At 29.7% G+C, this 16,335-nt stretch overlaps 1 protein-coding gene across 1 annotated transcript; it reads left to right on the forward strand.

Annotated features, from left to right (window-relative positions):
• Positions 1-1,211: 1,211 nt before the first annotated feature.
• LOC134711196 (sarcoplasmic reticulum histidine-rich calcium-binding protein-like) lies at positions 1,212-10,812 on the forward strand. The gene is made up of 5 exons (XM_063571650.1): positions 1,212-1,388; positions 4,128-4,199; positions 5,407-5,461; positions 6,449-6,485; positions 8,092-10,812. Exons 1-5 carry the CDS (start codon positions 1,239-1,241, stop codon positions 8,174-8,176), a joined length of 399 nt encoding a protein of 132 aa, XP_063427720.1. The 5' UTR covers positions 1,212-1,238; the 3' UTR covers positions 8,177-10,812.
• Positions 10,813-16,335: the final 5,523 nt, after the last annotated feature.

Genomic DNA, 16,335 nt, shown 5'->3' on the forward strand with positions numbered 1-16,335 from the left:
TACTTATGGATCTTGACATACTATGAATGACAAAACTATTTTATTCAATAATACTACTTTTTCTGTTAAGTCTGTTTTTTATGATATACATTTGACGTGAAACTGTACTTATGTATCCCGTCATACTTCGAACCACACTGTTATTTTATTAATTATTATTACTTTTACTGTTAAATCTGTTTTCTGTTATATCTACTTTACGTGACTCTGTATTTATGTATGCCGTCATATACTTTGAACGACAAAATTATTTTTATGTCTACCTGTACGAATTTCAAACGCGCAATTTTACACAAGTACTGAAAACCTTCTATCCTTTACGGGTAGACTTTACATAGATAAATTAAGTCATATAAGAAAAACAAAATGAGTATGTTAAATTTGATGTATGCCTTTTTGTGCTTCTTCGTTACATTTGTTGTTTTTACAGTGATATTAAGATGATAACACAATATTGACTGCTGTACCCCTATTTTTGACATTTTTACTCTTTGAGTATGTTTGTTTTGTTCATGCATCGTTGAAAATGTAATAGAATTTGATGCGACTGTCATACAAGTGAGAGGTTTAGCTAGCTATAAAACCAGGTTCAATCCACCATTTTCTACATTAGAGAATGCCTGTACCAAGTCAGGAATATGACAGTTGTTATCCATTCGCTTGATGTGTTTGGACTTTTGATTTTGCCTTTTGATTTTTGATTTTCTTTTTTGAATTTTCCTCGGAGTTCAGTATTTTTGTGTTTTTACTTTTTTCGTATTGTAATTCAGCATTCTGAATTAAAAATACAAATTGATTAAAATCTGACTTTGTACAAAAAGAATTATCCATGACCATAGCTCTGTGAAACAAATTAAACCTTAAGTCACTGTAAATGTCACAATTAATCAAAAAGTGTATCTCATATATTCATATAATATACTTCATATATTCATATAATATACTTCATATATTCATATAATAATAAAAACTACACAATCCCTTCATCATAAATGTTTAAATTCTTCATCTATCAATATAATAATAAAAATTATCAATTCATTTCCCATTTATTAAAAAAGACTACATGCATATTTTTTTTATATTTAATAAAAAAAAAAAAAGTTTTCTTGTCGCTAAATAGCTTCTTGTCGCTAAAATTATTCTTCTTGTCGCTTTTTGACGCTTCTTGTCGCTAATTAGTGAGACCCTAATAACCGGAAGCAGCCACGTTAGATAACTCCGTTTACTAAAGGAAGATGGCTCAGAATTTTTTCATTTCCCTACTTTTTTGTTTATTTGTTATTGCTTGTTGTATAGCAGACAGTCCAAAAGAGGACGTGAAGGTTGATGATGAAAAAGTAGAATATGCGAAGGGATCTGTCTGTGGATACTGCAGTTACTGTAAAGTAATTGATATTGAAATTTTGTATAGAAGCAGTACAAGGAGGAGACAACTCCAGTTTTTCTAAAAAAATATATAATTTGTAATTACTGTCGATGTTGTTATGTTCCTAAACTTCACCCTCAATTATAAAGGAACATCATCCTCAATCTTAAAATTATTTGCACAATTGATGCAGGTTAGACCAAATCTTTTTGGGATTCTGTGTCCTGAGCCATTTTCTGATTTGGTCAGCTCTCTAACATCATGAACATGTAATGTCATCATATATCACATCATGTATTTACAAATTCCAACCCCATCCCCCTCCCCCTTGCCCGACTCAAAATTTCAAATGGGATGATGATTGACCTTCATGTATATATGAGTTGTTTTATCGCTAGTTTAGTATTTGTAAAGGCCACACCAATTTAATGCCTTGTTTGATGGACCCGCCCACAGACATTTTTTTCAAAACGTTATTATTTTTTTTTATATTCCCGCTTCCCACATTCAAAAATCAATTTGTGTCTTTTTCCTGCATCATTTTTTGTATGCATTAAAAAGATAAAAACGATAGCAAGAGGGTTTTAGTCAATGTCAAATGCGACACTTTAAACTGTTTCAGACATTAACACAAATTTATAATCAAAATCAACAAATAATGCCGTCAGGTGTTTGATAAAAGAATACAGTATGCAAAAGGAGAAGTGTTGCATTCAATTGCAATATCATTTGCCAGCAGAACAAAACTATCCACACCCGCTGCATGTTTATGTACATATCCTGAGTCAGGACCCTGTTGTTCAGTATTTGTCGTTTGTTGGTGTGGTTCATAGGTATTTCTCTGTTGGTATATATATTTACAATCGTTGGTTTTTCTGTTTGAATTGTTTAACATTTGGTGTTCTTTATAGCTTGTTATTTGGTGTGGGCCAAGGCCCTGTGTTGAACTGTATAACACAAAAAAAACTAGAAAGTACACACATTTACAAATACATGTAGCTCTACCCTGCCCCCCCCCCCCCCCCCCCCCCCAAAAAAAAAAACCCCACATGGCTGTGTTGCTAGGTAATGGTCATGTCCTGGCCTAGGAAGAAAGAAAGATATCTATCACATGGCCCGAGAACACAGTTATTTCGTAGTGCATTTCTTTTAGACAATAAATTCAAATTAAAAAAATCACACCTGCTCTTTCTCGAAAATATTTTTACAGTGTAGTGTACTACCAGTGAGACAAATAATATCAAAATTATAGAAACTTCTCCCAGCTCTAACTCAAAATATAGACAATTCTGTGTTAAGGGGGTGTAAAATTCAGTTCGACAGCTTCAGACGTGATAAAATTTGACCTTTTAGAACTGGACCAATTCACTACTTAACATAAAGTTTCAGCACCCAAACTTTTTTGACATGTAATTTCATCCCCCTTCTTAATATTTCATGCATTTAATATAAATAAATAAATTGGGAAAGTGTATTAAATAAAACATGCAAGTTATACACTGTTTACACTAGGGACTATATTCGTAGACAACGAAAACCAAAGGACGATAACTGTGTCCTTGGACCACATGACAATGCAATGGAGGTCAATTAAAGCTGTTGAAATAATTATTCAATTCAAGATATGATACCTCACTGGGTCAGAAACTAAAATTAAGAGAACTACCATTTGAAAAAGGGGAAGGGAGTATATTTTTTTAGAAAAATATCCTGATCCCCAAGTTGATGGAAAAAATTATGAATCGAGATTTCCCCCTACCTTATATTGATAAATATTAAAAAATACAGTTTGATTGAAAAAGGCATTGAAAAACTTTATTGAACCCCATTGAAGTTAAATGGTTGCCTTATTAATACATGTAATACAAGAAGTCATACATGTGCTTCAATATTAAAAGTAGACAATACATGTATTATGTATTGGTGAACAGGGGAAAAAAAGCACTTGGCAGTTCAGATAAAGTCAAGAAATGTCAAACACAAGTGTGATCAAGTTTTATACCATCTTATTTTGATTATTGTCAGAACCTATAGTTTTATGTTTACGAAAAAAATATATAATTGCTCGCCTTAACTTTTCAAGCTTCGCCTCAAAAGTTTGTAAATTTATTTTATTTTTATTTAGATTTTCAAATCGCTTGCTCGCCCAAATTTTTTTTGGGGAAAAATCTGTAGAACAAGAAATTAAGTTGGTTTTGGCCTAATACTATTTGAAACTTGAACTGTTCAACTTCATGCCATACATGAGTCAGGATGCAACATTCATATTTGTTGCGTCAGACATTTTCTCTCTTCTAATGTCAAATTTTTGGGAATGCGTTGATTGTAAGTAAATTAATGGCAGTCATGGCAGTTTAATGAGATATATTCTGTACCTATAAAGGTTGCCAAATAAGAAAATAGCTAGGGCTCAAAATAAATAAATTACATGCCAGGGGACAACCATTATATTTAAGAGATATAGGATGGGTTGAGGAAACTAATTTAAGCATGTATCATGTGTATAGCAAAAGATAAAAAAGTTTGATTGATGATCGTCGATCTGGAAAAATCTTCACTTTCATCATGTTTATGTGAGTGGCAAAATGACTGAAAGGGAGCTTGCAAGTTTAATAAAACACTCAAAGGATCAAACAACACTGTCATAACTATAGATTACTTTATATCAATAAAATGAGCTGTAATGGTTGTTCAATTGTATGGTCCAAACTAGAAAAGATTTTTATTTCAAATATATATATATATATATTTATTTCAGTTCTGTAAATTGTGTGAAAAAGATTGTCCATGTGAAACAAGTGCATCAAAACCCAACTGCAAAATGTGTAAAGTAAGTATTTTTGAAATTGTTAATGGCAATGTGGAATGAGTGAAAGAGAAAACAACCCGACCAAAGGGCAGAAAACAGCTGAAGGCCAACAAGGTTGTTAAAAAAAGCAAGAAAATCCAGCACCAGGAGGCTGGCATACACATTTCATCATATTAATAACATTCATGTAGTTTCATAATTTTGAAGTAAACTGGGTACATCAACAATAATCTTTCAAAAGTTTATTTTAAAAGATATAAAAAGTAGAAATAGTATGTGTTAGTACCAAACAGAAAAAAGTATCAATTATTTTTAAAAGTTTATTATTTATAAATGGTTTTTTTCACATTCTGCTACTTTCATAACTATATGTTATAACCTAACAAGTAATATTATTTGATATTAAAAGAACTAATGAGGATGGGATCAATGAAATCACTTCTGATCTGTGAGATCCAATATTTTTTTTATAACAGCTAAAACAAGCACTGTTCCCCTGTTAAAATAAAATTTGTCACTTGTATACTGTTTATAAGTGGTCAGTATAGTCAGGGTAGTACATTGTATACTGTTACTTGCAAAACTTTTGTAATGTTTACAGTTGTATATAACAGGCTATAGTTGCGATAGGTTTCTTCTGCTGTTGTTTTTTCTATGGTCGGGTTGTTGTCTCTTTGACACATTCCCCATTTCCATTCTCAATTTTATTCACAAGTATTTGTATGCATTTTTGGGGTGAAGATTGCAGGAAATGCTATTAAAACCCTATGTGACTGACTCAATATCTAAATCTTCTTAGGCTGATCACTTCCTTTTTTGATACAGTGGATACACAAAATATAGTGCATTGATCATTACATTCTATCATCCTATACACGAACATTTCCAGGAGTTTGTCAATGTAATACATATGCTCACATATTCAAGTCACAAAACCAAATCTACTGAATTTAAGGGGGTATGTGGGTAAACTTTGTTATTCATGGATTTTGCTCAGTCAGAATTTTGGAAAAAAAAGTTTTCTTACTGTGAAATGTCATGAGATGGACAATGAGGCATGTTTATCTTTTTGGTGTCACAAAAATATAAATATATGAGAAATTAGCAACAAAAACCCTGTCCGCATCAGGAATTAGCTATTTCTAAGAATATTATTGGACTTTTGTCTTATTTACCGCAATATCCTTTTTTTTTTATTTCAATGTAAACATCCTTTTTTATTTTTCAGTACTGTAAATACTGTAACCTGTGTTCTGCAGTCTGTGATACTATATGTCAACCAGGTAAGTCAGTCTGGATCAATAACATTATATATAGAATAATAGGTAGTTTCATTTTTGTAAGATATTTCAAATGATATAGTCAGTATCAAAAACGAAACTACCTATTATTCTGTTTATCGGTAATTATGACGTCACACAATGTATTGTCTAATATTTTCAGTGATACAGCCAGTACGTTGATATTCGAAAATATTAGGCAGTAAGATCAAAGGAAAAATATATGAATGACCGATATATACATTATACTCAAAAGTATTTTAGATAAATACAGTAAACATGAGCTTTAGAATAAATTTAGCAAAAACTACATGTAGTAAGACATATATCTATTTGTATATTGAGTCCTTAATGTAAATTATAGTCTCGACATTTTTTGTATTTTATCTCAGTAATTCTATTATTTGCAAGGTGTTGGTTTCACCCTCATCTTTGAGAAGTATTGGGTTATTCAGTAACAGGTCACTTTAGCTGATGGTTATTCACTGCGAATCAATCTAATTTCATCATGCTGATTGTGATTGAACTCTGATTTACAACCATAAAAACTCATCATTGTTATGGAATTTGATCTGAAAAACGCTGTTAGTACTTTAATAATATGGTAACCAGTGGTTCACCAATTGTGCATTTTAGCATGAGTAAAATGTACAAAAAGAAACATCTTTTGTCAAATAAAAATATAACAAACATTGAGAATTAAGTTAAACCATTAACATAATCATAAACAATTATATTATAATGTATAAAAAAAGATGTAGATACATATGATTGTGTATGAGAAAAACTCTCCACGAGAGACCAAATGACACAGAAAATAACTATAGCCTATAGGTCACAGTGCAGCCTTCATATTCACATAAGATGATATTTTCTTTCAAGCAAGCATTCTACATGGTATAATTTTAACTATCTATGTTCATGGCCTAGATCATAACATATATAATGCACTGACTGATTTCTAAATGAGATTTTTCTTTTCTTTTTTAGGAGGAATTTTAGATAAAGTATCAGCTGCTATTGTGGGGTAGGTTAAAATATTTGTAAGACACAAATCACTTTTGATGAAATATGTTAAAATGCACATGTATGTGTATGCTGCATAAGCATACACATCTTACACCAACAGACTGAATAAAGTGTGTGTACATGAACTGTAATGTATTCATTAAAAAGTCAGCTTATTGTATGACTATATTCATTTATTTTAACAATGTTTTTAACAAAAAACAATCTAAGTCTGATAATGGATTTTCCATTAATGCTATTTCTTGCAAAAACCTACAAGAGTGCAAATTATTAGTTTTCTCCTTATTCTTTTCTTAATAATGAAATTTGTAAAACATCTTGGAAATATTCTTTAATAGCTTAAACCCATACAGGTAAATCTGTAGACAAGTTTAGACTTTTGTTTATTTTTAAAATGGGAGTATGGTACATTAGTTTCTCTCTATATACTTGTAATGATAAGGGAAGAATGATTGCCAATGAAACAACTTCCCACCAGAGACCAAATTGCCTTAATTGAGGCAATGATAGGTCAATGTTTGACCTTTAACAAAGAGCAAAACCCATATCTTGTAGTTAGCTATAAAAGGCTTCAATATGACAAAAGACAAAACTATTTAAACAAGGAAAAAAACAATGACCTGATCTGTATGAACAAAACAGGAAACAAAATCAAATATAATAGATTGCAATGCATTCAACAAGATCCACACAATTGTCCCTGATCCCGGGGCAGTTGGGTAACAGCACAATGCAAAGGATAACTGCTAAGTATGTTAGATTAACTTTACTGGATACCATCCCAGACTATGTAGCTTTTCTTCACAGTATATGAATGTCTAGATTTAGCAATCTTTTTGCAAGAATGGATTTGCCTTTCAAAGTCATGAATTTTCTAAATTATATATTCATCTTACTGGTAATTTTGGATTCAGTAGTTTATTTGGTGATTTGGTGATGGTTCAAATGTTGTAGAAAAAAGTGTTAACATGCTGACATCTTATCAAAACATTCAAAAGTTGATACGAAGGAAAATTTTATACCAAAAAAAAGAAGATATCCTTTGAAAATAAATGTCATAGAATTACTTAGTTATTCAGACAGTGAAATTCATATTCAAAGTAGCAAAGGACATGTGCCTATGAAATTTATTTTCATGTACATTGTATTTATAGCCATGATAGCAAAGATATTTGATTGACCATATGCGCTTACTGTAGAATTTCCACAGTCCTTCTATGCCCAGGCCAAGTAAATGGACATTCGGAACTGCTTTCGATAAGGTCACAAGCATTCAAAACAAAACAAAATGACAAGTAAGATGCTCTTTCAAAGTGGAATAACGACACACTAGAATTCTTATCGCAAAATAAAAGAACACTAACATTAAAAGAAGACCCCTCATCTTGCAACAGTACCTGATGCTATAAATATGGGAGTCTCTAGATGAGACCAGGGCTAATTTAATAAAAACACAAGTAATAATCTTTAAAAATAAAGACTTTCAAAAGAATAATTGAACCTTTGCTGATAATTGCCTAAACCAACTTCAATGGCAATCATGCCACATTTTCTCATTTTTATAGCCATGTTCAGAAATTACAGAGTTTTGATTTTATTTTCAGTGCTCTACCTAGTCACGATCCTGATGAAATCAACAAAGATATAGATTCTGTAAAGGAATATATTGATAGGAAAGATGAGCTATAATCCAAGAAACAACGACCACTGCAGCAGTCTCCTCATAATTTCCTACATTTTGGATATTATTCAAGAAACAAGAACAAAGACCTGGCAGCAGTCTCCTCGTCATTTTCTACATTTTACTTTACTCTTGTTTAAAACTCTTTTTTCTAACAGTGAGTTGTCTCCGATTGTTGCAGTGGTGTAAATTTTGAATAAATACAATTACATAGAATTTTATAGATTTTGGAAATATAAATTATTCAGTCAAATGCAGATTAAAATAATTGTAGCAAAAAAGAAAAATAAGCACAGTCTGGCTTCATAGGGGGGAAATGATTAAGAAAGACAATAGAATGAGTCTAAAATTTCTGTAAATAACTATCATAATGGGAGATAACTCTTATGCTTCATCCTTTTTTTATCTAATGCATAATGGTTACTGGTTTTAACTGCATACATCAAAATATTGTGATTTGTTGATCCTAAGCAGTTAATTACATCTTTGTTTATTATTGTGCATGAAAGACTAAGTTATCTTGGAACTGGTTCTTATTGTAGTGAGACTTTTTTAAGTAGATTTTTTTTTTTTTTTAGATATTACAAAAAGTTTGAGGAGATGGATTTTTCTTATATTTATCTGTATGTTAGATCTTTATCAAAGACATAATAGTGATTCCTCTGTTAATTTTGTGAATTCTGATTCTTATAGATTACTAATGATTATTTTCATGTTGTTCAGTCTATTTTTAGATAACTGTTTATATGGATGTCATTCCATAATAAGAAGATTGTGAAGTACTGACTAAGTCACATGTATCAAATTTTTAATTTAATATCAACATTTTGATTTACATCAAAGTATACACTTCAATTTGTACATATTTAAGGATGAATTGCTCCAAAAAATCAAACAGCATTTATATGAAATGAAATGGTTTTAAGTGTGTTCATAGCTATGGAAGATTTTATTTCCTGTATTTATTCAGATGTTTATATTGAATGATGTGATCCTAATAGTTTTATATGACATGAAATTAGTGTGTAAAAGTGTATCTGGTGAACTTAAGTCCCTCAAGAGTTGTCTAACATGATGTTTAAGTGTATGCTTTAACTATAACGGATTGTGCAGGATCTAATACTAATAATTCAGAAATTATTGCAAACATTTATTATTGCCATATTTGCAGAATAAACAAAAATGTGAGTTTAATTATTACAACTGAAGAAAAAGCTGCATACAGATGGCATGTGCATTTGATGCAAGTTATTAATATGGTTATTTGTTGGACTAGTCTACTCTTACAGTACTAGTAGCAAGCAAACCAAATATATTTCCTTTGGTTACACACTCAATGAAGTCAGCTGTAAAAAGTTCACATTAATCAAAATTTGCAATCATTTCTGAATTGCAGTTCTGAACAATGTTTTGATCCTGATTCCGTATTTGTAGATTAGTATTGTGTTGTGATCTGAGTACATTCCTAAGATCTGCTGTGATAATCCATCCATTATACTGTGGATTCATTTTTATTCGTTGGAAACACATTTTTCGTGGGTTTTGTGTGTACAGGTGAACCATGAAATCAAACGAATATCATATTTTCAATAGGCTTTGTATACAGATATTGGCAAAATCAAATATCCATGAATATGCAAGTTTTCAGCAATCCATGCAAATTGATACCCATGAAAATAAATGAATCCACAGTAGATCTTTTATATTTATACATGTAGTGCTGTCTAATGACAAGTCTGGCCTTTTCTACAAACATACCATATTAATTCTATTCAAATCAACACTTCTTAAATTCATGTATATGAAACTCAGGGCCTGGTTGCACAAATGTCATTATTGTTTGATAAGGTTTAAATTGTTGGTGTTGTTAACAGTTGTTGTATTTGTTTATGGTTTAATTAAATTTAAAAATTAAATTGTTCTTCAATGTGAACTGACATTTAGAAAAACTCAGTCCAGAACAACACGAAATATTTATTCACAATTTGACTTATAACTTTTATCTTCAATCACATATTCATATAAGACAATATGTTGTTTATTTTGAATTTACAACATAACAATATGCATTATTACAGCTTGCCATTTTGTTTAGTTTAGATTTTTTCATTGATGATTTTTTTTTTTTTATAAATTTAGACTGGTGATTGTTAAATATTTTTCTTAATCTCTTTGGTTAGAGATAATTTGTCATACAGTATTCGTTATTCTTCATTGTTTTGACAATTTTAATTTCTATTTACTATTTATGTTTCAAAAAAATATCAAAATGTGTATGCATATTTTCTTACTCAAAACAACCATAATTTTTGGCTTAATTTAAAAAAAATTGTTATTTACATATTGCAGAAATAACTTGCAAGGAAAAAAGTCTATCATGCATTACGGTGTATATTGAAATATTAAGGGGTGCCAATCAAAAAACTTTTGTCACAAATGGTAACAGAATTATTTAGGTCTTAATGAATATATAACAAACTATTTATCTAAGTGACCAATAGCTGGATTTATATTTATATACTTTATTTTCATTTGTTCATTATTTTCTATTTTTATAGTGTATGTCACTGTTTGTATGTGAAATCCTGAAGAACAACTAACGTGTGTTAATGTGATGTAACATGGAATAAAAAGTTCTAACTAGTCTTAAGTGTTATGTTCATCAAAAATACCTATAACCAATATTGTTATAGATATGCTATTGTCTTCTCTGTGAAAGATGTCCCTTATGAAGTACATTAAGGAATTAAAGAAAAGGGTGTTATTTATCCAAACAAGAGTAGCAGACTGAAATGTTTCTCGAGTGCTACTTAAAATGATAACTCATGGTTCCGTCAAGTATAAAAAAAAATATTCGTCTGACTATTCATCAGTCTGCCTGTCAGTCCTATTCTTGTCATCGCAACTACTCAGAACATGCAAGACCATTGCGAAAAAGAATTAAAACAACAGTTTTTCACATCAATTTTAATTTAACATTTCATAATAGGTTTAAAATAAAATAGTCATACAAACAAAGACTAAAAACAACTTACAAAGTATTAAGAAGACATTATAGAGTCATGAATATATGTAAAATTACCAAATGTTTTCTCTTAGATGCTTAGAAACAAGTAGAAATGGAAGCTCCCTTTAGTCGTCTGACATGTGTCTTGCAAAGTAGAAACAAAATTTACATCCAAGACATTCCCTTTTTGTCGAGCCTTCGACTTTAGTCGAAAAAGCAAGACTAAGCGATCCTACTTTCCGTCGGCGTCGTCGTCGGCGGCGTCCACAAATATTCACTCTGTGGTTAAAGTTTTTGAAATTTTAATAACTTTCTTAAACTATACTGGATTTCTACCAAACTTGGTCAGAAGCTTGTTTATGATCATAAGATAGTATCCAGAAGTAAATTTTGTAAAAATAAAATTCTATTTTTTCTGTATTTTACTTATAAATGGACTTAGTTTTTTCTGTGGGGAAACATTACATTCACTCTGAGGTTAAAGTTTTTAGAATTTTAATAACTTTCTTAAACTATCCTTGGTTTGTTCCAAACTTGGACAGAAACTTGTTTATGATCATAAGATAGTATCCAGAAGTAAATTTTGTAAACAAATAAATCCATTTTTTCTGTATTTTACTTTTAAATGGACTTAGTTTTTCTGCAGGAAACATAACATTCACTCTGTGGTAAAAGTTTTTAAAATTTTAATAACTTTCTTAAACTATCCTGGGTTTGTACTAAACTTGGACAAAAGCTTATTTATGATCATTAGATAGTATCCAGAAGTAAATTTTGTAAAAAGACAACTCCATTTTTTCTGTATTTTACTTTTAAATGGACTTAGATTTTCTTCCAGTGAACATGACATACAGTCTGCAGTTAAAGTTTTCAAAACATTTATTAGATTCATTAATTATTCTAGATTTTTACCAAACTTGGACAGAAGCTTCTTACAATCATAAGATAGTATCAAGAGGAATATTTTTATTGATTTTTTTTCCTCATTTTTGTTTAGCCTGTGATTTACAGCAAAAGTAGGCGAGACACTGGGTTCCGCGGAACCCTTACAAATTTTATTATGCAAAAATTACTGGTAATCATTTTTGAAGACCTGCTTTCATAATATTTCTAGATCTCGGGGCCTTTAACTTTTGTAGACTTCATTTGTAAAGGTTACTGTAACACAGATTTTATGTTCAACAACATTTGATTTGAATAAAGAGCAGAACTTGTAAAAAGTATTAAATCAACTAACCATGAAAACTTTTTTTTCTTATTTTTTTTCCCCAAAAAATTGGTAATCTTTAAAATTTGATACCAATAAGTCTTTACTCATTCATAACAGAAAAATCTAATGTAAGATTTTGTTGGCAAAGTAATAGCTTTTTAGCAGTCGGTGACTTATAACAATATACAATTGTAAATATATTAAGTCAATATTGAACATTTAAAAACAAACACAGCATGGTTACAGTAAAAGTACATTATGCATAGAGAGTTATATATATGATATGATTAAAGAAACATGAAAAGCACTGGGTTCATTACAATATCGATTGATAAATAATCTGTCAGAATAAAAGTACTTTTGGTATATATCAATCGGACAGCAACCCAGCTAAACCCTTAAAGCCCTAAGAAGATACAACTTCTTCAAAAATGAAATATAGATTTACTATTGGCATCTTTTATACATGGATAAACACAAAATGTATTGTCAAGATGCTTAACCAAATTCTATACCATAAATTATTTCCTTTCAACATGATGTCACAATTTCATTTATTTCACATCTTTAAATACTGTGGAAACCAATTTTTGTGGATTGATGAAAACCTGCATTTTCATGAATATTTGATTTTGAGTTTTAGCAAAAGTATGCATACATCTCTATAGTAAATTTGCATTTCGTTTAACATTTGAATTTGTGGTTCACCTGTTCCCACAAGATCCACCAAAAATTGGTATCCAAAGAATAATAATGAATCCACAGTATACACTGTTATTTATCATGCCAATTTATTATCATGTGATATGAAATGCATAAAAAAGCCATTCAAAAAAATGAATACATAGTTGGAATTAAATATTATGTCTAACATTTACTCTAAGAAACACTTATTAACCTACATTTTCACATGAAAGCTCACTGACACAATATGGCAATAGGACGGAGACAACCAATCAAATGATGTACAAAATAGCATGTGATGAACAATAAATTAGAAGCACTAAAGATGGTTACTAGGAGGTAAATCTAATTTCACAACATTGATGTTTCTTAATAAGGTACATTTATTGGTTGTTAATATTATACACTATTTTCTAAGGTCAAAAACAGTTTCTTGACAATTTTAAATACTTTCATAAAAAAAAGGACATTACAGTATTTTCAAAACCAATGAAAAAGTGCATCCTGGGTAAAATTCTGAAAGCATACACCAAAAAGTTGTGATTAGCTTACAACATTTAACATTGATACCATGCAAACAATGAAGTATCATTAAATTTTCAATTTATCAAATTACACTATTGATATATCAGTTGACCTCTGTTTATCTTGGCACTAACCCATCTGTGAGAAGAGGAAGATTGATGTATAAAAAGTGCTGACCATTGGCCTAGACTTCTCACATTCATTAAATAATCTATAATATTAAACAGAAGCAAAAGTGGTTCTATATATTCAAGAGACTTCAAAACAATTTTCAATTGGACGAAAAAACACATGAAAAATGAAAAGTATTGCAAAGACATCTTGTTTACTACTGGAAGAAAATATGCTGAAAAAAAAGAAGTATATATTTGGCATTCTTTTTTTTCTAAATATTTAATCGTAAACTGTTAATATAAAGTTATTGTTTGTTTACATAGACAATTTCTATACTTAAAATTAGAGTAAAACAGACAAAATTTTTAAATATTCAAATAATTTTCCAAAATTTCAAATATTGGTATATTTGTATCATAAACTTATAGTGAAAGTTTTCAAAATATTACCTAGAATGCATCACAAAAGAATGGATTTTCAAATATAATTGTAAAAGCTATTTAATCTTGCATATATTACATCATATAGTTGTCTTAATTAAGGTCATAAATTCCTTGTCCAGAAAATATTTTCTCAAATTTTGTATTTATGGAGAAACTACCTTTGAAATATGAATAAATTCAATAAGATCATAAAAGGGGTTCTTCACTGAAATATTAGGAATAATTTCATAACAATAATAGCACAAAGGAATGTCAGTATGGTTGAAAGAAATCCTTAACAATATCTTTTGTTAGTAAAATGGAAATTTGTTAGGATAATAAGAATTTAAACTTTTAAAACCACCATTCCCAACCAATTCCCATAATCAAAACTAGCTTTAAATTTAAATTAAATAAAATACCAATAAAATCAAAAAATCAAAAAAATCATATAAAGTATACAATTAGTTGTTTGCTTACAACATATATTTACATATATGATACAACATTTAATCTTTTGCCAACAATAAATTTACTATTAGAATGAATAAACAACAAAGCAATATAATTATGTTGACCTTAAAATGAACAATGATCTTTCAATGGTACTTTTAAATGCTGTGAAATTTCATTAATGCTGATTATGTTTTTGATCTCTCTTTCTACAATTGCATATATTATCAATTTGTCTCTCTCTTATAAACCATGATTTAAGAATCAGGAGTAATTATATGACAATAATATTGTACCCTATTAAATCAGTAATATCTACCATTGCAGTCTAGTATGTCATTATTGAGAACTAATTTTATGCTTATGGCACATGTTTTGGTTTTGAAAAATGTCAAGGTTTTTTTTCTTCAAAATTTAACACATTATGAAGAGTCAGGTCAAATTGTGATTTATGCAATTTATGTTCTTTTAAAGTATTCTGTCATTTAACTATCTATAAACTGCATTTCAGACACTTAAAATAATATCACATTTAAATTTCACTTCAGATATATAAATCAACATGATCAATATCTAAGTCACAAACTATCAATTTACATCTATCAATTGTTTTAAAAATGATTAGGACTGTTCCATCTAAACATACACAGTACACAGGGAAGGCACATTCAAAATGGAGTAACCACCCATAGGTTAGATTTTGAATTTTAACTTTCACTGAACTCGACCTCCATCCTCTACCCCTAATTAATTTCAAAGTGCCTTCCAAGGGTCAATTGTATGTGCAAGTGGAACAGCCCTGGCAAGCATTTTGACCTTTCTGAGTTTGATATCCTATAACTGTTCATCATGGAATATCATTTGATTTTTCAATATTAAGATCTACAAGTATTACACTTAATAGTATCTAATATGTAAGATGACCAATTTGCTAAACCTGAGAAGCTGCCTAACGATGTGAAGACTTAAATTTATCTATATTTGCATTCATTAAATAATGAAAATACACTGATTTCTCACACACAAAGAACCAGAATTTTTATATTATTACATCACACTTTTTTCATAATATATAAACTAAGTATTGATTCATCAGAAAACATCATGGTACAAAATGTACTATGCAGAAATATTCAGAGTGGTTAAGAGTAAGTTTTTATCATTCCAAAGTGTGAAAGTTGTATTTTAATCATATTCTTACGTCTCAATAAAAAAATTGCACCAATAAGGAGGTTGGTTCAGGCTTAGGGATGTTTCAAAATAAGACATTGGGGAGAGGAGGCACTTTTTTAAGACCCTGACCACCCATAGTTCATTTTACCTACAATTCTTAAAGAGTTCTAAATAAAATGCAACCATCCATTTTTGATAAACTTGAGTCCTCCCATTCCCCCATCTGATAAATTTGGAAACAACCCTTTTTTCGTGTAGGATGATGAACAGATTTTTTTCCTTTACATGTTTATATTGTAAATCTTAAGTGATTCTTTTAAATAGCCAAGAAATATTTTTTGATGACTATGGAATCATTTTTATTTCATTTCCCCTCTTTTTTACTGCTATCATTGTAATTCCATTTAAAACAACTTTCTAAAACCACCAAATCGAGATGATGAATTATGAAACACACCTTTTTTACGAGCGTACACATGTTTTTTAACAGTATGTATAACTTTTGACAACAGCATTGAAATGTTTGAAAACAGAGTGATAATTTCTAATTAACATAAGTAACAACACCATACATTAAAT

The sequence above is a fragment of the Mytilus trossulus genome, chromosome 3 (assembly GCF_036588685.1).
Source record: "Mytilus trossulus isolate FHL-02 chromosome 3, PNRI_Mtr1.1.1.hap1, whole genome shotgun sequence".
NCBI classification, from domain to species: domain Eukaryota; kingdom Metazoa; phylum Mollusca; class Bivalvia; order Mytilida; family Mytilidae; genus Mytilus; species Mytilus trossulus.

What these genes read in the sequence shown, in the direction of transcription:
- LOC134711196 (XM_063571650.1), top strand. Translation starts at nt 1,239, where the DNA reads ATGGCTCAGAATTTTTTCATTTCCCTACTTTTTTGTTTATTTGTTATT. An exon ending in CCAACTGCAAAATGTGTAAA is followed by an intron (nt 4,200 to 5,406) that starts GTAAGTATTTTT and finishes TTTATTTTTCAG; the next exon opens with TACTGTAAATACTGTAACCT. An exon ending in GTATCAGCTGCTATTGTGGG is followed by an intron (nt 6,486 to 8,091) that starts GTAGGTTAAAAT and finishes TTTTATTTTCAG; the next exon opens with TGCTCTACCTAGTCACGATC.